General features: G+C 41.8%; 1 protein-coding gene and 1 pseudogene across 3 annotated transcripts; both read left to right on the forward strand.

Moving 5' to 3' along the window:
- The first annotated feature begins 3,867 nt into the window (after positions 1 to 3,867).
- Positions 3,868 to 10,688, forward strand: LOC146702316 (uncharacterized; annotated as a pseudogene). Its single transcript, XR_014922294.1, has 3 exons — positions 3,868 to 4,154; positions 8,332 to 8,407; positions 8,602 to 10,688. The product of XR_014922294.1 is annotated as an uncharacterized LOC146702316 (transcript).
- Positions 10,689 to 19,221: 8,533 nt separating this feature from the next.
- LOC146702317 (uncharacterized) lies at positions 19,222 to 25,707 on the forward strand. Of its 2 annotated transcripts, none has more exons than XM_085468776.1 (4): positions 19,222 to 19,521; positions 21,212 to 21,287; positions 21,397 to 21,993; positions 24,370 to 25,707. In XM_085468776.1, exons 2-3 carry the CDS (start codon positions 21,270 to 21,272, stop codon positions 21,967 to 21,969), a joined length of 591 nt encoding a protein of 196 aa, XP_085324902.1. In that variant the 5' UTR covers positions 19,222 to 19,521; positions 21,212 to 21,269; the 3' UTR covers positions 21,970 to 21,993; positions 24,370 to 25,707. The 2 variants fall into 2 exon arrangements, with proteins under 2 accessions (XP_085324902.1, XP_085324903.1); XM_085468777.1 differs by having other exon boundaries at positions 24,373 to 25,707.
- Positions 25,708 to 27,976: the final 2,269 nt, after the last annotated feature.

Here is a 27,976-nt window from a genome sequence, read left to right on the forward strand (position 1 = left end):
GAACAGGAAGTCTTTCCACAGCATTAATGTACAGGTACATAGTTCCCTGTAGCATTCCAAACTAACAAATTATTTCATTATAGTAATGGATGCTAATTTGTGTTCTCTGCACTGTGAAGATCATATGTGATGCTGCCAACATTATCACAAATGTGGAAGCCAACTGCTCAGCCTCTGTGAGTGGTGGTGGTGGAGGACCCCCACCTGTTTTTCGGGCCTCCGCTTTTTTTTCTGTTGGCTATAACGGGTCACATTTGAGCATACAGAGTAAGCAAATATGTACTTGTAATGTGCTCAGATAATTTCAATAAGTGCTTACAGAGGGGAAATTAATGTAGCCTCTAACTGCAATTGATTTACATGGGACAAACAGACCAAGCACTATGGCTCATAATACAATTACACCTTACCTGTTTGGACTATATTTTTATATTTCATTTTTACTTGCTGCCAGGAACGTTTGGGGCCTGTTGGGTTGCACCTGCGCTCACATCACAAAATAAAATGTATAAAATAAAAAATAAAATAAAATATAATAAAATAACGTGTTAAATGGGTGGAAATTCCTAGATCAATGTTTAAATTAACACTCACGCATTGACTCTGTCGGCTATGTTTTGCCATGCATGCTCCCTTTCTTTTGCAGCTGAGGCTGTGTTACTTTTTTTCCGCGGAATTTGCATGTTATCGGCATATGCTGCCATCAGAATTTCGGCCTCAAGCGCTGTGAAATACATTGACCGCGCCTTCTTTCCCTCAGTCTCCATGGTGACTCGCTTAATCTGTGCTCCACTAATCAGGGCTTTATGTATCCTCGTGCGCGCGCTTCACTTGGGGTTAAAGCAACTCCGCGTTGACTGAACTACTTGTTATCAGCCTTTCTGAAACCGAATATTCCGAGTTGGACAGTTCGGGGTTACTCAACCCTGAGTGTCGTTTTTCACTCTGAGTTTTCTAAACTGGCTTCCTGAAATAGGGCCCAGGATGCAAAAGGCTTGGTGCGTTCTGTGAGACTACAAACAAGGACCAGTGTTTTGGAAAGGCCAGTGACAAAACTTATTTTGCTACTGGAAGCCTCATCGTGAAGAAAATCCTCAATGAAAATTAAGGATTTGTTTAAGGGAATAGCTCCTCCTTTTGGGACTTTAAAGTAATTGTGATTGTATGCACAATTAGGGGCCGGAGTGTTGGAGCTATTTGTTTTTTGTTTTTGTTCTTATTTTTGAAATTAGTTAAAGTTTGTTTGTTAGTTTACTTATATTTTGGGGTTTATTTGTCGGTTAATATTTTGTTTTAAATGATTTGTTTGTTTGTTGTTATTTTGTTAAATTAGTTAGTAAGAGCTGTAGGGCCATTTTTTCTATAAATAAAGAGACTGGTTTAGGACCAGCATGCATTGGGGTGGGCCTATGGTTTTTTTACCAGAGCAGGAGAAGCAGCAGGAAGGATCTTGTTATTGCTTGCCAAGATGGATAAATAAACCAAAACTCTCAACTAAAATGTTTGGACAATGGACTTCTTTTGCCTGCGTACGAAATATTACCTCAATGCAGCAGTGGCTTGTGGACTTTAAGTTGTGGGACGTTTGATCTTTCAAAAGTAAAGGAATTGCCACTACACATACTGTGAAATAAGAGTATAAACAGAAGATTAAAATGCATTTTATGCAGTAGTAATTCTGGCTCTACATTTGGCTGGGTTGGGTCTGAAGTACTTCACCGTGGCTGAAATTGCTCAAGTTATGGATTAGATAGAGAGCCTCAATAATTTACCAAAAAAAAAAAAAAAAAACCCAAAAAGAAAAAAACGGTTTCACTGAGCTTATTACTTTAGAATTATTTTCAAGTATATCATTTTATATTTTTTAAATTTTAGAATCAGAATCATAATACTTCATTGATCCCTAGGGGGAAATCATGTAATTTTATAACTTAAGACTAACTTGTAGTATGTTCTCCTGATGTGGATGCCATTTGAGATTCTGTACCACACTGAACCTTCAGCATAAACACAAACACAACACAATACCATATCAACTGCAAATGTAATGGCATGCAAATGAAACTGAACAATTAAATATGCAACATTGTTATACAAAAGAGTATTATATACTTGCACATCAGATGTTTGGGATATTGAAGGTGACCTATAAAATACAGATCCAATGATTAAGAAGAAAATGTTATAAAACATGACATGCTTTAGTGGCCATCAAATGCTAACATTAAAGTGTTAAGAACATTAGATGTTTATATACCTGCCACAGAGGCCAGATCAATGTGCTAGAAGGCAGCCAACTTACCGATGTATAGGCTCTGGTGTACTTGGTGGAGGTTATCCACCAATGGTGTGTATCCAAGGTTATCATATTGGCTCTAAAATTTGCGACCCAACAGTACATGTACAACAGAATTCCTGTTTCCTACCCAGCGCGGTAGTAAAAGAACCTGCAGTCAGCTGAGACTGAAGAAATCACTTGGATGAGTGACTGGAAGGTCAGGGGGTCGAATCCACTGAACGGCTACCCTGAGGTACTGTCCCTACACACTGCTTGGGCACTGGATTGGCTGCCCCCTGCTTGGCTACAGTGAAGCAGTGGGCAGCCACTCCTTCCTATGAGTAATTTCCCTACGGGGATAAATAAAGTATACATCATTAACCAATTATAAACTGGTTTGTTGTTTGCATTTTTTTTCTCCTGTTAGTTGGACCCTATAAGTATAAAAACTAAAATTACCTTTGAACAGAGAGTGTTTTTAAAAAGTTGCGCTCATGAGGACAGCGGGTTTATCTTGCAGCACAACACAAAGTTGCCATATTTCATCAAAGTTTAAAACACTTCACTGAGAGTGAAGGTGCAGAAAATCCAAAATGTAATATCTTAATTTCATGACATTTTCATGACACATGGTCTCGGACAAATCATACATGACCCAGCATTGTTCAAAGAATGCAAGCTTTCTTATTGTGAGTTGCCACAGCTGCCAGAGAGGGGCAGATTTCTGGCTGATCTTAATGAGTCGTTGTTGCTCTTTCTCTCTGAAATTGCTTTACAGAGGATGTAACGTCTGTGATTAAGCAGTGAGCTTTGTGTCCTTGTTGTGATTCAGAAATGACTGATAAGTGGATAACTGGAATATATAGTTTATAGATGTGGTGTGATGCTTGTGCTATTTTTAACAGGACCCCAGAAAACTTTACAGTACTCATGCAACTTTACCAAACTTTTGATGGCTAGATGTGAAGTTCCTGCTGTAAATGCATTCACTCTTTATATTCAGAAATCTGAGCGACATTAAGAGATGTCAGAAATCTTGTATTTAAAATAAATGAGGGAAGTACAATGAGGAATGAGAGAACTGACAGCTTTTATTTTAATGACCCTATCTCAGTTCTTTTAACACAATATATCAGAAAATAAGTTGGTGAAATCTGGACTGATGAGTTTATTGTCAGCATTTTAATCATGAGTTTAAAGGCTGTAGGTTGCAGCCACTGCTCGGTGTATTAATGTAACAGGGCTCAATGCTGGTTCTAATTTCAAGCTTTTCTTTGTGAAATAATTTAGAAATTCATATTTTATTGCACAAATCATTATTTAAATGAGAATTCTTTATTTCTATGTGTGTGATTCTTGCAGTCCTCCATAAGAATCCCACCCTGGTGTAACATTGTTAAAGAGAGACGAGCGTCAGGCTGTTCCAATTCTCAGCACCGCTCTTCTCTTTTCCTGAGTCCTTAGCAATTCTCCTTCCCAGGATGACGTTTTCATCGAGGCAAAGGAAAACAAAACACCACGTGGTTACGCTGCGCAGCTGAGTCACGTGACCGCACAGTAACAAACCACAGCAGAGTCGGAAGAGTGGGGCGGAGCAAATGTGTGCAGGAGAGGAGTCGAGCAGAGAGAGCTGCTTTTTCATGAAACTGGAGTAAAGTAGTGAACTTAGAGGAGAGAAACAAACTAAAGCATCGATCATAAACCACTACCAACGTCCTGATCGATATCTGCATCGATCTGCCCACCCTTGTCTCCTGGATCGTAGCTGAGATCAGCGTGAACCACGTGGGTCTCTGCTCCCTGATCTGTTTCCTGTGTTTGGAAAGAGTTGCAGCTTCATCGCGGAGTTTCTCTCGGTTTGTGGGCTCATCTAAAGGTAAGCACCGAGCTAACTTTACTGTGAGTTCAGTTCATGTTGAGTTTAGCTCCTGAACAGTGGCGGTCGTAGCCTGTTTGGCGCCCTGGGCGAACACTCTCTCCCCCCCCCACGCACAAAACATATTAAGGATTGTACATTAACATAAAACTGTTGTACACACACATATGAAGAGAGAGAGAGTATACATTGTATGCAAACTGCTACCAAACAGCCATCATAATTCGTCATACAATGAGAACAGGACAAATCAACAACTGACACTGACTAATTAATATTAAAATCTGTAACATAACATATTGTTTTGAGTTTAGTCCGTTACTGTTACTATTTTTACCATTTCTTCTTGGAGCAACTGTAACCCACATTATTTCCTTAGGGATTAATAAAGTATTCTGACTCTGATTGTTTCAGGATGAGCTGCCATTATCCAATCACACGTCTGCTTACCTGCATCGTTTGCTCGTTTCTCCTCCTCTTCTTTTCTCTTTTTTCTAAACTGAGCACCTGATGGCTTTGAACTTTTCTTGTCCATCTTACATTGGTTTTAATTTTGCACTCCAGTATGAACACCCATTCCTCAACCCGAGGATCACCACAACATAACACAACAGACCTACACCTTAGTTCACAGGTTCACTTAGTCTAGGGTGCATTTCTGAGATTTCACACAACCCAGGATTCAAATCATGAATCCATAATAGGCTTGGATTTACATCATTATGAATGAAATGTGCTCTATCTGGAAGCAGCAGGACCCCCTCCCCTTTCGATGGGTTGTGTGTGAGACTTTAAATCATCAAACTGTAAATTATACATTTTAAATTGTTATTGATCCTTTACCCCGAGTCCTAAAGTGTACATTTATTTTCTTACTCTTCTTATATTTTTTGTTTGTTTACTTGCACTGCTGTAACTGGAGCCTCGTCGTCTCGTCTCTCTGGACTGTAAGTAGCGGAGATGACAATAAAGTTTACTTTGACTTCAGCAGCGAGCAGGAGCACCGAGGAAAAACATGGGTGCAAATTATAAGTCTGTATCATGATGTCTGGTGTTTTAGTGTTTGTTGGTTTGTTTTTATTTTGTTTTATTTTGCGAGTTGGTTATTAGATGCTGCTCCAGCCGCCGCCCCGCCCTCTCCTCTCTGTGCCGCAAGCAGCAGGCGCACCTCGCAAACGAAGGGCGCCCTTACTCCCAGCAAATGGGCGATAGAAAACCGATCGGTGCCTATGCCATTCCCAATATGCGCTGGGGAGCATGAGTATGAGCATTTTTTTTTTTTTCTTTTGCCGATGCCCGTGATGCCGCCCCCCCACCACGGTGCCTACAGCCTCATTTATATTTGAAGTGACCCGAGCAATCAGTAGTTTTCTGATGAGGCAGCAGCTCTCCAGGGCAGAGACAATGTTCTTATTTTTCTCCTTCTCCCTGAGGGTCTTCCACTTTAAGCTGGGTCCTTTTTATTCCAGTCTCTCTGTAAATAGTTATGTTGTTTATATTTATGTTTAATGTTTTTCTGTTTGAGAATTTTAATACTATTTGAAATAAATTTTTGTAATGACTAATGTCTCAGTTCTACTGCACAGCAGATATTGGCACAGAACTTGACACATGTAGAATTTATTTCATATTATACTAATGAAAATACTAATACTAATGTATAGCAACATAGTGATGACCAACATAGTGATGACCAATTATTTAAGAGAATAAAGAGAGGTTAGTTCCAGGAGCTGCCCCGTCGTCCAGGGGCAGCACCTGGAGCAAATGGTGAAACTCACCAAACTGCTCACGCCTCTGGAGGACCTGATGGACCCAGGTACGGTGAGGACGTCCTTTACGCCGCTGCTCTGTTCTCCACAGTAAATAGAAAAGGGAGACTCTCTCTTCAAACGCTAGCTCGACAGCTGCCATCTTGCAAACATACCGTCTGGCACAACTTCCTCCCACATTTCCACTTCAATAATTCACGTTGGACACGCGTCGAGGTGCGAATTTGCATGCGTCAAGCTAGGGGCGTCTGGCGCGTTTTGGTCGTGTCTACTGCATTCGGTGTGAACACACCATAAAATCTGGGACTCTCCACCATTTGAACCTAGAACTGAAGGAGCTTCTCAGACGAGAGGTGAAACGTCTTCAAGCAACTTAATGAAGTGGTGATCATGTCCAGGCCGTGTTTTATAATCACAGGGGTTGCTGAAGGTGTTGAATGTCTTGGGTGGGGGAGTAACAGGTCATTGTTGGTAGAATCCACAGCAGGAGCTGTTCAGGCTGATGACTAGGTGTGAAATGTTGGTAGAGTGGGGTCTTTAGGTTTGTGCTTGGTTCACTGTCTGAGTGTTTTCCAGACAGAATCAGAGTCATTAGCTGAAAACAGTTTTTGGAGTTTAGCCTCACTAAACCTGAACAAGGAATGAATGAATGCCTTTATTTGTCGGTTGCAGTTGCCTGCAACTGAAATTGCTGGTTTCCAAAAGGGAGTCAGCATGAGAAGAAAACAAGAACTCCATAGCAGATAAAGTAAGCACCGATATTATCATACCATAACACCATAAAACACAGACAAGCAACATGGGGGAGTATGCCGTGTGCACAGCTGCATCTGCAATCTTGCGATCCCGACTCCGGTTGAGCCGCTGTCCACATGGGAGGTAAGCATGGGGAGGCGTTGGATTCGAGTAAGGGAGGGTGGTGGTGAGGGCGTATCAGTGTACATGTGTGTGTGCGTTTCGGGATGCGTGTCCTGTGTTCAGCCTGAGAAAGTGTCCTTCCGCCTATTAGGCAAAGATCAACAGTCCGCAGCCTACTGAGGTGGCAATGAAGAATCAGGCAAGAGAGTCAGCTCGTTCTCGTTATCATATCTGAGGGAAGAATTGTTGTTGTTCGCCTCAGCCTTCAAGTGTCCAGCTGGCGCCTTCAGGGTGGGGGGTAGCCGCATGAGAAATCATGGTTATGTTGTTTTCGGACGAACAGACTGCATCAATTTTACAGTTGTTCTTAATGTCCATCACTGGTCTCCAGGTGTATCTCCCGTTTAAGAGCTGTGAGCTCCTCCAAGATCTTTCCCATATTTTGTTCAGTAAGAACAGTCCCAGCACTCACAGCTCTTCCCACACTTTCGATCATAGCGGCTAGCCTTGTGCCGGTTTGAACAGCAGTCACCACTTTCTTCAATTTCCGATAAGCCAGGGCCATGCCAGCTCCGATCAGCAAGAATCCTGTTATCATGGTTCCAAATAGGTAGATGTCTCCAATATCCTCGATAGACAGTCCCGCTAGGCACACAACATGCCACTTCTGCCACCGGTCCATCATGTATCCAGCAGGGAACGTCCCTTCAGGACACTCGGGCTCTCCCGAACCCAGGCTTCTCGTTGAGAATAGAGTGCCAATTGCGTTAAGGGACCAGTTGATCAAATTCATAGTTCTTCTTTAGGTTTTAGAGAACAAGAGTGAGAATGAGACACTCTCTCAGGGTTTGACTCAGACAAGACCAGACAACGACATAGAAGCAAGCGAGCAGGGAAGATAACCGGGAGGAGAGCGTGAAAGAGGTGTCCGTCTCCTCCGAGAGCCAAAGTGGAAAAAAAGAAACTGTCTCCCCTTTAGCTCTGCTGTGAACCAGAGCTCGTCAGTATTCTAACTCACCCTGGTGTGTGATGCTGTGCAGCTTCCTCACAGATGCTGATGTTACAGGACGTCACAGCATCTCTATAATAATCCAAATTGTTAATAACAATCCTGAAAACCTGCCAGTCGGTGCAGTCCAGACACACCTGCAGATTCTCCACAGCCTCATCAGTCCACTGCTTCAGTGTCTTTACAAAAGCTTAAGACAGTTTCAGTTTGTGCCTGTTTGCAGGGATCAAGTGAACCATGACATGGTCTGAGAATCTTGATGTAGTTTGAGATGATGACCCTCTTACTATCAGCTCACCTTCTGTTTTGTAGAGTATTTTTTTTATCCATTTTGTTTAATAAAATCTATGAGGTTCAAATGAAGCACCAAACTGCAGTTACTCAGTCAGTGGAGGTTTATTACTGCAGTTTCTCACCACTGTTGTTAACTGAAGGCTGACACACTGACTGAAGACATTTAGTTTGAGTGGATTTGAGCTTTCCATCTCAGCTTCTTTTGGTCAAGGATGAAATACATATAAATATATTTTTGTTCCAGCTGATCATCAGGAGGAGACGAGCCATTTAGACTCAGCTCAGCCACTACAGAGGAAACAATGACTTCAACCCAAAAGGTGAGCAAGAATATCACTGTGGACGTTACAACTCTCATTGTAGCATATCATTGTAATGTGATAATATCAGCAGAAGGTGGTGGTAACACACCTACGACGTGTTTGTTGACATCTTTGATTCCACTAATGGAGTTTCAGTTTGTTCCACGACTGCATTTCACTCACTGCCTCTGTTTGTATCTCTGTCACTGCAGGACCAACATGGAGCGAGAAGTCAGCGCTCTCAGGAGGCGGACAAACCTCACAGAAGAAAGGGAGAGAAAACATACAGCTGTGAGGAGTGTGGGAAGGATTTTACTCGGGCCGACAGCTTAAAAACACACCAACTCATCCACAGTCGAGTTAAAGCTTACAGCTGTGAGTTGTGTGGAAAATCTTTTACCCTGGCTGGAAACTTGAAACGACACCAGCTGACCCACAGTGGAGTTAAAGCTTACAGCTGTGAGTTGTGTCGAAAGTTTTTCAACCAGGCTGTACACTTAAAGAGACACCAACTCATCCACAGTGGAATTAAACAGTACAACTGTGACTTGTGTGGAGATTTTTTTACCCACCCTGGAAGCTTGAAAAGACACCAACTCATCCACAGTGTAGTTAAACCGTACACCTGTGACTTGTGTGGAAATGCTTTTACCCAGGCTCAAAGCTTAAAAACACACCAACTCATCCACAGTGGAGTTAAAGCGTACACGTGTGACTTGTGTGGGAAATCTTTTACCCAGGCTCGACACTTAAAAGCACACCAACTCATCCACAGTGGAGTTAAAGCACACAGCTGCGATCAGTGTGGCAAAGCTTTTACTCACAGTAGCCACTTACAGAATCATCTAGTTACCCACTCTGGAATTAATAAGTACAGATGTGACATTTGTGGAAAAACTTTCAGTCGCAATGGAGACCTAAATAGACACATCCGCATTCACACTGGACAGGATGTTTACTGCTGTGATCAGTGTTGGAAACCGTTTACAACAGATGCACAGTTACAAAGCCACATGCTTACTCACACTGAGGAGAGACCTTATAAATGTGACATGTGTGAGAAGACTTTTAAATCTCCACGTTACCTGAAAATACACCAACAGATCCACACCAGAAAGAAACTCTACAAGTGCAGTTACTGTGAGGTATGTATTTATATTTATATCTTCTAATTTCAGTGTCACTGTTTGGCTCATTAAATTGTGTTAGCATGTTAGTAATTCTACTGGACTCAATGGCATCTACTGGAATTTGGAAAATGTCAGTAAAGAACATGATGAGTCATCTAACTAACAGCAATTATTACTGTTACTTTGTATCCATATTTGAGGATTTACAGTTGCAATTGTTTTGAAGCATTATTTAAATTAGTCCTAAGAGCAACTGGTGGAAAGTCACCTTAATTCCAGTCACTCTGCAGTAACTGGATCGAATGGAATATGGATCTTGTAAATGGCACTAATTGATCTTCTCGGATGGGAGGTGAAACATCTTTGAGAAACTTTAAAAACTCCAGATGCTTTTCTTTACAAGCTCCTTAGACTACGATAATGTACGCCTGAGAACCTTCACAGACTGGGTATGATTTTACAACTCCTTTAAATTCTGATTCAGTTTGATTTTGACTATTATAATTATTCCATTTAGCATGGATATATATAGTGTAGAGGAACCCTGTAAAATAAATATATTCATTTCCAAATAAAGAACAGATCTTAACACAGTTACTTATGGTACTTTTTAAATTTTATTTCTGAGATTTGTGGTATTTCACAGTATATTTCCTCCATTTTGCACATGGACATCTGGTTTTATTTGTGGTCTCAGTCCCAGCTCACTTAACTCTCACTTCCAAGTTTCAAAAAAAGAAATATATTTAAAAATCTCCTGAAATTTCCTTTCCTAATAATTTCTGTGAATGTGTGAGTAAGGTATGTTGTATAAGGTGCTTTGAGTGCTCAGAGTGGAAAAGTGCTCTATATGAACCAGTCAATTTTACTTGTATTCACTAACTTAACAACAGGAGGGTCATCTAACTAAAACCAATCAGTGTATCCCACCTGACCCCCTCAGAATCAGCTGACTTTTAATAGTCTCCAAGTTTTATTTAAATGTCCTATGTATGTATAAGTATGGTGAGAGTCTGTTTGCAGCCAGGGTAGCAGTGCTTCTTGCTGTTCCTCTGCATCACAGACATTTATTGTAGCCCATTAAGCTGTTATAATGTAAACAGTAAAATATAATTGGATGTTGTCAGAGATGCTCTTTATTTCAGGTGGCGTTCAGGATTAAAATGTTGAAGGACTGACTTACACTGTCTTTGTGTCTTTGTTTAGAAGCAGAGTGACACAGATGGATCCAGTTTTCAACCCTATTGTCAGTGTGGTGGTGGGAAAGCGTTTCGTTGTGACCTTTGTGGAAAAACTTTCAACCAGCAACGAAGCCTAAAAAAGCATCAGCTTAGACACACACAAGACAAAATGATCTACTGTAAAGAATGTGGAAGAGGCTTCCCCACTCAATCTGATTTTAAACAACATGAACTGTTCCACGGTGGGGTTTAAAAGCACGCCTGTAACCAGTGCTTACCAGCTTAAAAGACATAAACGAGTCCACACAGGAGAGAAACCATACAAGTGTAGACACTGTAACAAAAGGTTCTCACAATCGAGCAGTCGTAACCTTCATGAACGTACACATGTTGAAGGGAACTTCAGCTGTGACCAGTGTGACAAGAGCTTCAAGAATCTCAGTTCATACTCCGAACACAAACGATCCCATTCTCATTATACATTATCTGCTCTGTGCAAACAGAGTAAGCGTGATCATTAAATCATTCCTATTACTGAATCACAATGACTCTGCAGAGACAGAAAGATCCTCTTCTGGGGTCCGTTCTTCGTACCGCGCTAAGTAAGTTAGCTGGATTTGATTGTTGACCATTTCGCGTGATCTTGGATCGTTCGGTTCTCCGAAGCTCATCCGGGACTTGCTGTCATAGCAACAGATCCGTAAGCGTAAACCTGCTCGGGAGCAGGCTTACTTTATGTAAACAGGATTAGATCGCGGCCACGCAGGTATGTCCGCTTCATGTATACGAAAGCAACAGCGATATTTTACCACTGTTTTACCATAAATAAATAACATCAATGTAACTAAAGACAATGCAGTACTTGATCCTTTTATTGATTTCATACAGATACATACAGGTCATTTCCTAAAAAAGGGAAATGTACTATTAATCATTCTATTTCATGTATGTGATTATTACAGATGTAATTCATATTTCAGAGTAGTAATTGTAAATTACTTCGTGTAATCAAGATGAGAGACCACGGCTATAAAAGCGAAGGTGGATTTGGGAAGCCTGTCACAGCCATGTCCTGTCCGTATACGCGAGCCACCCATTGCGGAAGGTGCAAGATTGATAAGGAGAGTTTTCAGAATTCAGCGTTTATTGCGGGATAGACAGGATCCTTTAGCTCAGCGCGACAGTGTGCTCATAGAGAGATATCGATTTTCCCGTGAGGGTATTATTCACTTAACCAACTTGTTGACGAGGGGGTGCAGGACCACCACCTGTCTTTTTTTGCTCTGCCCTTTTATGGGTTGTGGTTATAAACAAACAAACAGATTATTTCAGGGTCTCTTTCCAAGAGACGAAAAGCAATATAAGTGATAAATATTACCATTCTGTAGAATATTCTTATATTTCACTTTTACTTGTTCCCATGTTCTAGTGGGTCCTGTTGTGGCTCTAATGTGAAAGAGGATATAATGTAATATAATATAATAAATCTACCCTACCGCCTACTGGTGTTGGCCAGAGGGGCCGATGGTGCGATATGGCAGCCTGGCTTCTGTCAGTCTGCCCCAGGGCAGCTGTGGCTACAACTGTAGCTGCCTCCACCAGTGTGTGAATGTGAGAGTGAATGAATAGTGGCATTGTAAAGCGCTTTGGGTGCCTTGAAAAGTGCTATATAAATCCAATCCATTATTATTATTATTATTATTATTATTATTATTATTATTATTAATATTATTAAATTACTTACGAGTTTAATTTGTCAGCAACTTTCTGCCAGCCCTCTCTCCTTGCTTTTGCAGCCTTTGCAGTGTTCCCTTGCGTTTTAATTAAACTCTGAAACTCCTGAAATCCCTCAATCAAGAGTTCTTGCTCTGCTGCCGAAAAATACCGAGCGCGCTCCTTCAACATTTTCGCCGACCAATCAAAGGGTTGCCGATCAATGTTTCTACTATCGATGCGTAGCCCCTGTTAAGCCACCCAGTGATCTCACATTACTTCATCCAGCTATACTAATCGTCAACAACAGGTGTGTTCGGAGAACCGGAATAGCGAGCTCAAAGTTGGCGCGATGATTTGATCTTGGATTGTAGTAAGCGAGGTACGAAGAACGAACCCCTGGTTTCAGGGTCAGACTTAAAAACCTTGAGATCAGGCTCCACAGAGTTCAGATGGAATCTCCTGTAAAGAGTGTCAGCTGATGTCACACTTGGATCTCACAAGGTAGCTCTGATTTCTGGACCTGCAGTAAATAATCCTGAATCTTAAATTTAATAAGATGCAAATATAGATGTGTACATCAAGTTTTTGTGTTTTAATTTTAATGGATTTTATTGCTCTGAAATGTTATTCCTGTCACATTTACATAATTCCTCCTCAGAAAACAGTAGTGTTTAGTTGTAATACTTGTATTATAAAGTTATAGAAATATCTTTTAAAGCCAACTGATAAGTGTCAGTCTTGGTAGCTGGGGATCGGTCTGCCAGGGCCTCCGCTCCTGGCCACCGCCTGACTCGCATTGCACCCGACCCCTACCGTGCCTCCTGCGGGTGGTGGGCCTGCAGGAAGATGGGCCCCTGTCCCTTTTTCGGGGTGTGTCCCCATGGACTAAGGCCCGGCCAGCATACGCTCGCCCTCGGGCACCCTCCCCGGGCCTGACTCCAAGGCGTGTCCCCGGTAACCATATCCCAGGCAGGGTGAACTGTTCCCTCGATGGTCTTTTCATAGGGGTCTTCTGAATCGCTCTTTGTCCAACCGATGCCAAACGGATGATGTCACAGGTTCGGAGTTTTGACTGCCGTCCCCTCTTAATTTAACTGTGATTAATATGTTATGAAGCTTAACTTTAATCTCAGCCAAACCGATTTACTCAAATAAAACTTTGAAGTAGACCAAACATTAAGATTTGGAAGTTATCTAAGAGACTTGTATATCATGTTTAACCTGAGTAGGAAAAAGGCCGAGGGGGGGTTGAAAACGATGTGTGGGAGTCTGTTCTCGCTGGGCTCTAGTGATCCCTGACCTCGCAGTCTGCTATCAAGCTGGTGGGTAACAGGCATCTCCGGAAACGTCGAAGCACTTTTGTATGTATGGGATATCTTGATAAATCAAGCAGATATTTGAAGTTTACACAACTACATTCTATCCTGAAAATAACTTAAAAGTTTATTTTGTGACCCAGAAAGAGTAATATTTTAAAAAATTTAGCCACGCTCCTCCGCCGTTGCCGTGTTTAAATTTTGGACAAAATGCATTCTGGGATATTTAGCTGTACAAAGTTCACACAAGTCACCACCAATGCATGCTCGATAAAATGGGCGGAGCGAGAACACATCTGGGAATTTTTTGCGTTCTCTGCTTGATGCGCATGTCACTGTCACTACCTGATCTGTACTGGAAACCCGATCGGTACCACACATGTGCGAAAGGCCACTATTTCTGCTCATTTACGATAGTTACGGGTCAGAGTATCTGTTAAGATGTTAACAATATTAAGTATCTCTTAAAATGTTATAATGAAACATTTATATTTAACGTAGAGAAAAATGAAAAATAAAAAGATAGCCACAGATCAGGACTCCCCGATCCTTACTGCACATGTATGTGCAAAGTCAGACCGTACAAATACCGCGGATGTGCAGAAGTTTTCTTCTTCTTCTGTTTCTTTTAATGGCAGTTTACTCCCCAGTGTACGAGGATACTGCCACCTGCTGACCGAGCGAATGAACCCTTTTTTTAACTGAACTGGGCGTGTTAAATTTGATTTAGTGATAGTCGAGTGTGTTTATACTTGTCTGTGTGGAGAGGATTGTTGGAATAGTGATGAGGATTTCCGCTATCACTGTCAATTGTCAGTAAACACTTAATCTGGGTGATGAATCTTCATGTGACATATTACTAGAGCTGTATTATTAAGTCTGTCATTAGGCGCCATTCTTCTTATTTTAAAGCGTTGTTGTTTAATTGGGGGACGCTCTCTGTTAAGGAGAAAAGCATGAATTTGTTTGTATACGGATTATCTGTTGTTTAAATGTCCCGGGCAGTCGAAAAGGAGGCTAGGAGCTAACTGGACGCTAACCGTGTCACTCAAATAATTAACTGTCGCAATGTTGGCAAAGAGAAGAAATGACGTAAGATTTGCGCATGCATGGTATGGATCGGGTAGCGACAGCGTACTTTGAATTGGAACAGTACTGATGACGTGTCATGAGTAGGGATGGGTATCGTTTAGGTTTTATCCGATACCAGTACCAAACTGGTAGTTTTGAAACTGTGCTTAAACGGTGCTCGAACCGGTGCTTAAAGAATGGAGAACACAAAATTGGTCCAAAAACCTCTCATGTTCAGCTGTTTTTTTATAAAAAGATAACAATGTTAGCCTTTTCTGCAGCTACAGGGGATTTATGGCATCACTCTTGGCCAAAAACTTCTCATGTTTAGCTGTTTTCCTCTTTTTCTTTGGTCATTTTAGCCTTTTTGGCCAGGGTGAAGGGAGTATCTGCCATCAAACAAGAAGACAGCCGCATGTAGCTATGATGATGTTTGCTAGTTCACCTTACATGCATTAATGTAATAACGTGGTTAGCCTACTCAACGTAAATTACACACGAACAACATTAAGCTCCTCACACAGAGAAGAACGGCTGCTGCTGCATCATCATCCTCATCATTTCTGCTACACTGGCAGGGCTAGGGGCCAGGACTCTGCTCTTCGGGTTTTTGGGGGATGTTGCAAACTCCGGGTCCGATAACAGGCACCATACCTGCAGTAGATGCGCTCGGTGTGAGGTCTCGCAGCAAGCTCTCAAATACGGCGCATTTCTCAGCTTGTAACAAAATGCTATACGTCATCAGGTGTTTCATCAGATTCGAGGTGTTACCTCCTTTGACAGTATCACAGTATCAGCTTAAAGCACTTGTTGCTCCTGAGTTTGCATCTTTTTCTGTGAAGTACAGCCAGACTTTGACCGCTTCACCTTGGGCATTTTTAATCTGTAGCTCTGCTCTAACTGAACGTACGTACCTGGGCCCGCCTACTACGCTCGCAAAGGTAAAATGATTGGCTGGAATCCAAAGTGTGTGACATCTCAGGAAAAAAAACACCGAAATAAAGCACCGAAATGTGCGCAGCTTATCGGTCTGGTTACTACCGTTCACGTCAGAACCTGTGCCATCATCGCACCGGATACCGGTACCCATCCCTAATCACGAGTACACGAGAACACAAGTACGCATATTGAGACAGGTCCAATTTCTTCACCCTCTGCCAGGATTCTGTGAGGAACATAACGTCCAAGCTATCACTCATTAAAAAAAGCCATTTAGTATAAATGATTTGTTGGCATATAGATTTGAAACAAAGAACTGAAAAACACTTGAAATATAGTTGCATATAAGACATTCATGAAAACACAAAAACTGTCATTGTAGTGGGGTTTTTTTTTTAGTTTAAAGAATATGATAAATATAAACTACTATGTAAATGATTATTTATGGCAAGAAAATGTATTATTTTCAATTGGATTAATGGAAAACTACCAACAATAACTCAGTGGTATAAAGAAATCTTTAGAGCTTTACCAATGGAAAGACTGAGTGCAAAATTAAGTGGCAATGATGATATTTTTTTGGATATGTGGCGCCCTGTAATGGATTACTTATCTGATGATCTGAAGACAACCATAGTGAGAGGGGCAGGCCCACTCCAATGGCGGGTTGGGTTTGTCAGGACAAATGTGTAAATGCGTGGTAGACCAAATTATTTACCATACTGTATTAGTTTTCTGTTTACATGTCTCAGACTGCTTATTATGTTATTTTTGTTTTTGGTTTTTTTTGTTTTTCCTTTGTTGTGGTTCTGGTAGTTGTTTTTGTTTTTTGGGGAATAAAAGGAAAAAAATAAATAAATAAGAAAAAAGTTTCTCGTACTCATGCTGCCCTGACATACTGCCAACGTATTTTTGGGATAATAATAATAATGGATTGCATTTATATAGCACTTTTCGGGGCCCTCAAAGCGCTTTACAATTCCACTATTCATTCACTCTCACATTCACACACTGGTGGAGGCAGCTACAGTTGTAGCCACAGCTGCCCTGGGGTAGACTGACAGAAGCGAGGCTGCCATATCGCCCCATCGGCCCCTCTGGCCATCACCAGTAGGCGGTAGTTGAAGTGTCTTGCCCAAGGACACAACGACCGAGACTGTCCAAGCCGGGGCTCGAACCGGCAACCTTCCGGTCACAAAACAAACTGCCAAATCTTTGAGGCACGATTGCCCCGATGGCATAGGCACCGATCGGTTTTCTATCGCCCATTTGCTGGGAGTAAAGGCGCCTTCCATTTGCGAGGTACCCCTGCTGCTTGCCAAACATAGGGAGGAGAGGGGGGGGGGGATTCTCTGGCTGGTTGGAGCAGCACCTAATATTCAACTCGCAAAATAAAACAAAATAAAAACAATCCAACAAACACGAAAAGACCAGACATTATAACACAGACTTAGAATTTGCAGCGATGTTTTTTCTAAATTCTATACACGAAAAGTGAGCGCGAGAGCCCTCAGTGTGGCTGCTTGCTGCTTTTCTGAAGTCAAAGTAAAAAGAGGGAGTGTTTGCTCAGGGTACCAAACAGGCTAGGACCGCCCCTGCCCACCTCTACTGATGAGTTTACTGTCAGCATTTTAATTATAAGTTTAAAGGCTGTAGGTTGCAGCAATTGCTCATACACTGTGTATAAATGTTACAGGGCACAGTGCTGGTTCTAATTTCAAGCTTTACATTGTGGATGAATTTACAAATTCATATTTTATTGCACAAATCATTATTTAAGTGAGAATTCTTTATTTCTATGTGTGTGATTCTTGTGGTCCTCCATAAGAATCCCACCCGGGTGTAACATTGTTACAGAGGGATGAGTGTGAGGCTGTTCCAACTCTCAGCACCGCTCTTCTCTTTTCCTGAGTCCTTAGCAATTCTCCTTCCCACGATGACGTTTTCATCGGCACTATCTGATAGTGTGTTTTTTATGTATCTGTATTATATTATACATACACATTAAAAGTTGTCAAGGGAAAATTGTATTTAGTAGTCAGTATAATCTTTTAGTTTGCATATGGTAGAATACTGCATGTAGTTATTTGTATTAGGAAATATTCAACCATGTATACTTAGAGGCATATAATCAATTGTGTGTGATCTCTAGCAGGCTGCAGGCTTGGTGTGCACCCCAGGAATGCACCCCCACGTCCTGGGAGCATGAGAGCTTGTACCTTGTCTTATTGTTTTATGGTAGGATTAACGTAGTTACGTCTGTTCTAGTCTAAGTGCTTTAACTGCTTGACTTCCTCACCGTGTTATCTAGGGTGAGGCTACCCTCTTCCTGACCAAGGATGTTTTCCCTTTGTGCTTTCATGTATATGACCCTTTGATCAGACACACACACACACACACACACACACACACACACACACACACACACACACACACACACACACTGAAGTATAAAATAAAGACCGGGGCAGTGCTCGGCGCGAGTCTCTTAGTAGGGAGCTGCCCTTGCTAGCAAGAGTTCTGTGTGTTTCTCTTCTCTGAGTCTTTGCTGAAGAAGTGTTTTAGAATATTTTCCCTAACAAAAGTGAATCTCTGTCCAAAAAATGCAGTCAGTTTACTTTTTACTCACTATGAGTATCATTCATTATTCTTCCCCAGTAATTAAGGTTAGGATATGTATTTTTTTTTTTGTTCCAATCCATTCTTCTTTTGCAGCATTTAAATAACCTTTATCAGATTTGATGGTTTTGTTACAGACTTTCCAAAAAAGTGTTTTTCTTTCACAAATGTGGGATTAAATTGTGTTAAAATGTACAAAACAGTGATGTCATGTTTTGAGACGAGGACCCAGGCACAGAGAGACTTGATGAATTTAGGAATCTTATGATTTAATAAAGAAATATGCAGACTTGCACAGAGAGGATAAAATTATGATGACTCATAACGGAGAAGAAGACAACAGACGACGAGGACAGGGAGGAACAGGGGTTTAAATGCACCAAGGAGACAGTCACAGAGAACTCGGGACAACTGGAGACATTTAAGGATGCAGGGACTGACAGAGACAGGGAAGAAGTCTCATCGTGACGTGTAAAGTTTATTTTGCCTGGCTGGGCAGCTCTCTGGGTGCTCAGCACCCCCAAAGCTCTGATTCTAGAATCGCCCCTGGTTCTAACCTTCATTTCATGGACGCACAGTGTGAGCACTCAGGTCGCATCAGAGCATCGGGCCGTATAGTGTGAGACCTGCATCGTGACTTACGAACATCTAACCCCTGCGAGTAAATCGTGCAGTTTGAGCAGGAGCTGAATCGCGCGACTGAAAAAATCGCACAGTGTAAGCCGGGCATAAGGAAAAGAGGTTAGCAAAAGGAGATAGGCGGTACTTTTGGAAAAAAAACAACAACAACTCCGCCTGGTTACGCTACGCAGCTGTGTCGCGTGACCACACAGCAACAAACCACAGATGAGCAGGAAAAAGGGGGCGGAGCAAAGTGTGTGTGCGTGCGCAGGAGAGGAGTCGAGCAGAGAGAGCTGCTTTGTCATGAAACGGGAGTAAAGTAGTGAACTTAGAGGAGAGAAACAAACTAAAGTATCGATCATAAACCACTACCAACGTCCTGATCGATATCTGCATCGATCTGCCCACCCTTGTCTCCTGGATCGTAGCTGAGATCAGCGTGAACCACGTGGGTCTCTGCTCCCTGATCTGTTTCCTGTGTTTGGAAAGAGTTGCAGCTTCATCGCGGAGTTTCTCTCGGTTTGTGGGCTCATCTAAAGGTAAGCACCGAGCTAACTTTACTGTGAGTTCAGTTCATGTTGAGTTTAGCTCCTGAATGAGGTCTTCTGCTGCTCTCCTCGGTGTCTGTTCACAGTTTATTGTGAACACGTTGAGAGAAGAGTGAGAGAGTGTTTGAAGTGATAACAGGAAGTCAGAGCGATCTGCTGCAGTATCAGGGTCACAATAAATTTTATAGTCCAGCTGCTGTGGATGAACACATGAGAGGCTGTAAACTCCTACAGTCTCATTTTAATGAGTCTGGCTGCTGTAAAGTGATGCACAGGAAGATGGTAAATGGCCTGTATTTGTATAGCGCTTTACACATTCAGTCACCCACACACTGGTGATGGCAAGCTACAGAGGCGAGGCTGTCGGACACTGTTGCCACCGGGCCCTCTGAACACAATGGGTGAAGTGTCTTGCCCAAGGACACAACAACCGAGACTGTCGTAGCTGGGGCTTGAACCAGCAACCTTCCGATTACAAGACAAACTGCCAACTCTTGAGCCACAATCGCCCCGATGTTAACAACAGATGTTAACAACAGATGTTAACAAAAGCTAATGAAACAGAGATGAAAGTTCATGTTTGAAAGCACTGAGAATTAAAATAAATGGTGGTGGTTAATGTGCAGCTCTTGGTGATTTGGGGGAAGAATTATGTTTTTAATCCTGTTGGGTATTGAATGGTGGTGTCACGGTTGTGGCAGCAATCGTGTGGTGTTGTGGAAAGGACCCTAAATGCTGGCATATATTATATGGCTCTGACCTTTTAACTACATTTCCAGTCACTCCATTTATGGCGTGACCTTTTAACAGACCAACATGTAAAAAGCATAAGTGAGCAGTCCTGCTAATCTTATAACAAGAGGAACATGTGGATTCTTATGCACAACAAAAAATTACAGCGAAGAGTCTGCTCCCTGCATGCTGTTCTGTTTTGTAGAGTTTTCTATACATTTTGTTTAATAAAATCTATAAGGTTCAAATGAAGCACCAAACTGCAGTTACTCAGTTGGTGGAGGTTCAGTAGTGCAGTTTCTCACTGTCATTGTTAACTGGAGGCTGACACACTGACTGAAGACATTCAGTTTGAGTGGATTCGAGCTTTCCATCTCAGCTTCTTTTTGTCACGGGTGGAATACATATTGTCAGGGATTAAACAATTATCAAAACACTCGGGTGAAGAAACGACACTCAGACACTTCAACAGTTTAACGTGCACGGGTGAGAGTTCAACAGATACTCACACCCCGCACTGGTCTTACGTCTTTATTTATACTTCATGGTACATGGTGAAACGCACAGATAAAACAGGAACTTAGCTGCACGCCCTTCACTCGTGGGTGGAGAACATGCAGTTCCTGGAACTTAATCTAACAATAACAGCTGGTTTTCACAACTTAATGTGGTTAATGCTTTGTACGCTATCTATGGCAAACCTTCTGTTGCTATGTGCTGACAACTAGAATATGCTTAAAGAAATGAGCTCTTGCAAGGATGGTTATATTTGCACACATCCCTTGTGATCTCCTCGAACAGTGGTGGCCCACTGTTCAGAGAGTTCATGATAGAAAGACGTTTGCATAAGCAGAAATATTAAACACTTATCAGTATATCACTCAGTTACATTTCATGACAATAAAGGCTTAAAATACTCTAACACATATAAATATGTTTTGTGTTCCAGCTGATCATCAGGAGGAGACGAGCCATTTAGACTCAGCTCAGCCACTACAGAGGAAACAATGACTTCAACCCAAAAGGTGAGCAAGAATATCTCTGTTATTGAACCTGTGTGCAGGTTATGGAGTTTCAGTTTGTTCCACGACTGCATTTCACTCACTGCCTCTGTTTGTATCTCTGTCACTGCAGGACCAACGTGGAGCGAGAAGTCAGCGCTCTCAGGAGGCCGACAAACCTCACAGAAGAAAGGGAGAGAAGAAACACACCTGTGACGATTGTGGGAAGGGTTTTATCAAGGCTAAACACCTGAGAGCACACCAACTCATCCACAGTGGAATTAAACCGTACAGCTGTGACTTGTGTGAAAAATCTTTCACCCAACTTGGACACTTAAAAACACACCAACTCATCCACAGTGGAGTTAAAGCATACAGCTGTGATCAGTGTGGTAAATCTTTTGCTCTCAGTTGCACCTTAAAACGTCATCGAGTTACCCACTCTGGAATCAAAGCGTATAGATGTGACATTTGTGGAGACACTTTCAGTCGGCTAGGGACCCGAAATATTCACCAACGGATTCACACTGGACATGATGTTTGCTGCTGTGTTCAGTGTGGGAAACTGTTTACAACAGATGCACAGTTACAACGCCACATGTTTACCCACAATGAGGAGAGACCTTATAAATGTGACCTGTGTGATAAGACTTTCAAATCTCCAAAGTCCCTGAGAAAACACCAAGAGATCCACACCAGAAAGTAACTCTACAAGTGCAGTTACTGTGAGGTATGTATTTATATTATTATCTTCTTATTTTAGACTGAGTGTTTGGAACAACTCTGTTAATTAAATTGTGTTAGCATGTTAGTAATTCCACTGGATGCAAAGGCATCGACTGGATGTCCGTAAAGAACATAATAAGTCATCTTACTAAAAACAATGATTCCTGTTACTTGGTATCCATGTTTGAGGTACAGTTGCATTTTTTTGAAGCATTGTTTAAATTATTTGTAATTTTCCAACCTCAACCTTCATGTAGATTATAGGGATGGGTAGTCTAAGGAGCTTGTAAAGAAAAGCATTCGGCCTTCTTTAAGTTTCTTGAAGACGTTTCACCTCTCATCCGAGAAACTTCTTCAGTCTTTAGAACAATTAGTTCCATTCACAAGGTCCCAATTTAATTCACTTGATTTGGTAGAGAGTCTCAGCGTTTTTAAACCCTTAGGGCTTTAAAATCTGGGAAAACCTTCACAGACAATAGGGCTGGGTATTGTCACTGATTTCTAAAACTCATTCAGTTCTGATTCACAAGGTCCCGATCCAATTAGTTTAGACTGAATTTGATTTTGACTTTATGTGCTGCCAGACATCTGGCTTTAGTTTTGGCTTCACCCTCAGTGGAGTCTCAGTCCCTGGTCACTTGACTCTCACATGGCCCCCTCTTGTTACCCACTTGCAAGTTTCATACATGGCAAAATACATTTAAAAATATATATTGTACATATCAGAACTGCTCTATTTTACTTGTATTCACTAACTGAACAACAGGAGGGTCATCTAACTAAAAGCAATCAGTGCATCCTACCACACATTCAGAATCAACTTACTTTAATAGTCTGTTAGTTTTATTTACATGTCCTCAAAGTATCAACCAATCAATCAATCTTTATTTATAAAGCACTTTTCATACAGAAATGTAGCACAAAGTGCTTTACATGGTTAAAAGCAGCCCACCCCACCCTCCAACTCACTCCCCACACTCTCTTTTTTTTGCCTGTCCCGTTTGGCTCTTTTGCCATCAGAATTATTGTCTAAAGGCGAAGAAAGATGCCCAACGGATTTACTTTACCAAATTGACCATCCCAGCTTTGCCGTAATGGTCTGTTTGATTCACCTTTTATTGTTTATTTTATTTTTTATTTTCACTTGCTAAATACAGGACAGACTTGACTGAGGAAGAGAAAGGGGAGAAAGAAAGAGGGAAAAACAGCAGAGAAGAGGGACAAGGATAAAGGGCAAAAAAACAAAAACCAACAAAATAAGCAGACAAAAAATACATATATCAATCACCTGGATCACCTGTTGAGAAAGAAAACAAGTAGAAGATAGAATAAACAACAGGACGATGATCTATGGGAATATAACAATAAAAACAAAATATTAAACATTATTGTGCAGCACATAAGATCAACAGAGCACAGTGTGTTTTGAGGTAGGAGCCAAAAAGGGTGTAGTTTGTGTGTGTGTACACCTGTGAGCATGGACGCGCTTGTATTTAAAAGGTTCCTTCATGTAATAATCTGCTAGAGGGTGTGGGGGGGCCATAGCCCCGTCCACCAGGGCATGAAGCAGGTATGGAGGAGATCAAAACTCCCGACATCCAGAGGTTGGCATGTTGACATTTTTGAAGAGGCCGGAGGTTATTAATGTTTTTGGAGTTACTGGATTTATGATAATTGTGTTGCTCTCTGTTTGTGATTATGACGGGTATTATGTTGACTGTGGGAGAGAGAGGTCCGAGTCCAGAGTTTTTGTGTATTACTGTTAAAAGTTGAACAGATATAGGAGCTGGGACCAGGGGGACATCAGTCAGTGGCGGATAGATCAGCAGGTAATGTCGGTTTGAGTAATGACAGGGCGGTGTGCGGGAGTGCTGTACACCAAATGGTAAATTGGCAGACAGCAGACGGCGTCCCCAGGCGTTGAGGTGGAGCCCGTCTGCCCCAAAAAGATGCCTCCTCTCCCAGAAGGCATCAAAATTGTTAATAAAACCCACACCATGGGAGACACAGTGGGAGGAAAGCCAGGTGTTAAGGCTGAGCAGACGGCTGAAATGGCCTATCCCTCTGCCTTCTGATATCCTTTGTTCCAGCTCGATCACTTTTTGGCTCAGGTTGATGCAGCTTTCACAACTGGATGTTGAGGTAAGTGGTGCCATGACTCACGCAGTATTTGACAGTATTTGTTCGCTGCACCTCGTTCACAAAGGCGCTGAGCTGCTTCAGTGGCTTCTCTATCAATGCAACCAAGCTGTGTGTATAGTTTCACTGTGACAGTAAAGTGTAACTGGATGTTGGCAAAGATGCTCTTTATTTCAAGCTTCATTCTGGATTAAAATGTTGAAGGACTGACTTACACTGTCTTTGTGTCTTTGTTTTGAAGCAGAGCGACACAGATGGATCCAGTTCTCAACCCTGTCGTCACTGTGGTGGTGGGAAAGAGTTTCGCTGTGACCTTTGTGGAAAAACTTACAGTAATCAAAAGAGCCTGAAAATACATCAACGTAGACACACTGGAGACAAAATGAACTACTGCAAAGAATGTGGGAGCGGCTTCCCCACTATAAGTGAATTAAAAAAACCATGAACTTTGTCACAGTGGGGTTAAAAAGCACATCTGTGACCAGTGTGGGTCATCCTACACCTCTGCAGGTGAGCTTAATAGACACAAACGAGTCCACCCAAGAGAGAAACCATACAAGTGCAGACACTGTGACAGAAGTTTCTCGTACTCAGGGAGTCGTAACAATCATGAACGTACACACATTGAAGGGAACTTCAGCTGTGACCAGTGTGACAAAAGTTTCAGTAAGCTCAGTTCATACTCCAAACACAAACAATCCCACGCTGCAAATAAATTGTTTCACTATTACCAATGTGCAAAAACATTCACTTCATTATCTGCTCTGAGCAAACATCAGCGTGATCATGAAATCACTCCCATCACTGGATCACAATGAATCTGAAGAGACAGAAAGATCCTCTTCTGGTTTCAGGGTCAGAGGTCTGAAAAAACAGATAAACAGATTTATTAACTATCTACAGCAGCAGTCCCCAGCCTTTTTTGCGCCACGGACTGGTTTAATGTCAGACAATATTTTCATGGACTGACTTTTAAGGCGGATAAATACAACAAAATAAAATGATACGACCAAGACAAACACTGGAATTTTGTAAATAAAATAATAAACGTGAATTCACCGTGTAATCGTGTAACTTTATTAGCAGCGTCCTCCGGAAATGCGCCCACAAGATTGAGAGCAACATCCTCCTCTCTGCCCCTTAATGCTCTCTGGTCACTATGGTAACATGTAGATGTTTCTTTCAAAATAAGACACACAACTACAACATGGGGAAAAGACCCAGGCAAAGAGAGTTAATGAAAACCATAAATTTCACGCCCAAGCCTCAACTCTCGCGGCCCGGTACCAAACAACTCATGGACTGGTACCGGTCCATGGCCTGGGGCTTGGGGACCGCTGAACATGGTTTAACATTCCACATTGTATACAAGACTTACAGGCAAATACAGAAACTAATTTCAGTGTGTTTTTCTTTTTAAGTTTAAAACATATCTTAAGTGGTAAGACAATGAATTTTACTCTGACTGTCCATGTTATATAGCAGTATCCATTTTATCATGCATGTATGCTACTTTTTTCTGCTGACTGTAAATGTTTTTCTTTTGTATTCATGAAATAAACTAGACTTTCACAGTTTACGTTTTTTACTGTTTCTGCTTTTGTTCACTCCAAGTTGGACAAAAACCCACAGACAGGCAGAGTAAACTAACAATGTGAAGCAATCACAGACTGTGTATTAAATGGAAAATGGCCTGTATTTGTATAGCGCTTTACTTAGTCCCTAAGGACCCCAAAGTGCTTTACACTACATACAGTCCACCCATTCACAAACACATTCACACACTGGTGATGGGAAACAACATTGTAGCCACAGTTGCCCTGCCCTGACACTGATTAGCAGAGATGGGCAGTAACGCGTAACGCGTTACTGTAATCTGATTACTTTTTTCAAGTAACGAGTAAAGTAAGGGATTACTATTGCAAAAATGGTAATTAGATTACCGTTACTTTCCCGTAGTAACGCTGCGTTTCTGCGTTACTAAAACCGTGATTTCTTTGCGATAATGTCTCATGACAGTGACGTAAGCGAGTGCGCCGTTGGTGACAACAGCTGTGTGCAGATCAACAATGGATCACATATCGAGTGCAGGAGAGTATGAGCGTGCAGCGTTTAAAGCGTGGAAGTACTGACCTTACTTTGAGTTTGATTCCATAAAAAGTGACAAAAACATTAGTGTCCGCTGTGCGTGGGAAGAAAACTTCTTTTTACAGCGAAAAAACCCCTAAACTTCCAAGCAAGCACCGAGTAGCTACGACGTAATGGGAAACTCACAGAGAAACTCGCGGATTCTTCCACTGACCGCGGCACACCTGCACCAGGGTAAACCTCCGCCTACCCTGCTCCTGCTTTACAGGTGAAAATAGAGCAACAGGACCGCTGAGTCTTTGACTTTATTTATTTTCTGCTGTGTTTTACTTGCATCTATTTGAAAGACTGAGTGTAAACACACAAAATATTTTATTTTATGTGCTGGAATGTGCAGAAAATAGGTTTAAATGTTAAACTAATTTATTCAAGTCAGAGAATGGTGCATATAATTACATTTTTGCTTGATGCATAAAGTTAAAAGATTAAAACTAATAAAACAAGTTTTAAAAAGAGACTTTTCCATTTGATTACATTTTGTATGATGGATTATGTAGAAAAAGTAGAATTGGGCTGAAAGATCTATCGCTTTATCACCTCTTCAGGGTGTAAATCATGTTTTTAAAAAGTAACTAAGTAATTAATTACTTTTGAAAATAAGTAATCAGTAAAGTAACGGGATTACTTTTTGGGGAAGTAATCAGTAATTAGTTACATAAAGTTACATAAAGAGGAACAAACAGTACTCCAAGAACAGACAAAGCCCAGCAGAAACCTTGAGGAGGAGCTCCATCTGCCCCCACCCGGGAAGAGCCTCAGAAAGGAGAGACATCTGAGGCAAGAAGAGGGGTCCCTATTTGCCTCCAACTCTCTCAACAACACCAACGACCAGGACAAGGGACCACGACCTTCCCCAGTCCCCCAAACCCCTGACAGGCCATCACCCTCCTCCCCCTCCCTTTCTCCCTCCTCCCCACACCTGAAATTCACTGAGGAGATGATGGAGCGGGTCAATGCTGGGCTCAGATCTACCCCCCGTCCCAATCCCTTTTTGTCCCCCATAAACCCCCCACCAGAGCGGCCAAAGGTTCGCCATCGAGCCCCACCCTCAACAGAGCAATCGAAGTCACATTGCCCAGCCTCGCCCCCCTTAGTTCCTCTTCATGCCCTGTCTCCGCAGTCTGATGCGTGATGTGTTTAGGGTCCGGGCTGTGAGGATTATGGCAGTGATGACTTTTCCCAGGAGAAGCTGGGACCCTGTTTACTAGAAGGTTTTAAAATTTCTGTACTTTTAGGTGACAGGAGACATGTGGCCTGGTCAAAACACAGAGAGCTGCACTCTAAAAGATCTTTAAACATAGTAAACATACCTTGTGTGCCACAGACTGCTCCCAAACACGAGGGGACAAGTAATACCTCTAAAACACTTAAGTTGGCTTTATTAAACATTAGATCTCTAGCTGGGAAAACATTTTTAATTAATGATTTAATCACTGAGCACAGCCTTGATTTTATGTTTTTAACTGAAACTTGGTTGGACCAAAGTAACAGTGGAGCTGTTCTCATCGAGACGACCCCTCCTACAGTTTTATCAGTGAGGCCAGGGTGAGCAGGAGAGGAGGAGGGGTTGCTGTCTTATTTAATGAATCATTTCAATGTAAGCAGCTATCTCCTGGAAGTTTTCAGTCTTTTGAATATGTGGCTTTACAGCTGAAGGCCCCATCCAAAGTTGTGTTTCTTAATGTTTACAGGCCTCCCAA

Source organism: Copadichromis virginalis, linkage group LG9 (assembly GCF_057382275.1).
Source record: "Copadichromis virginalis isolate Kocher_CV1m ecotype Utaka linkage group LG9, C_Virginalis_male_GT1.1, whole genome shotgun sequence".
Classification (NCBI taxonomy): Eukaryota; Metazoa; Chordata; class Actinopteri; order Cichliformes; family Cichlidae; genus Copadichromis; species Copadichromis virginalis.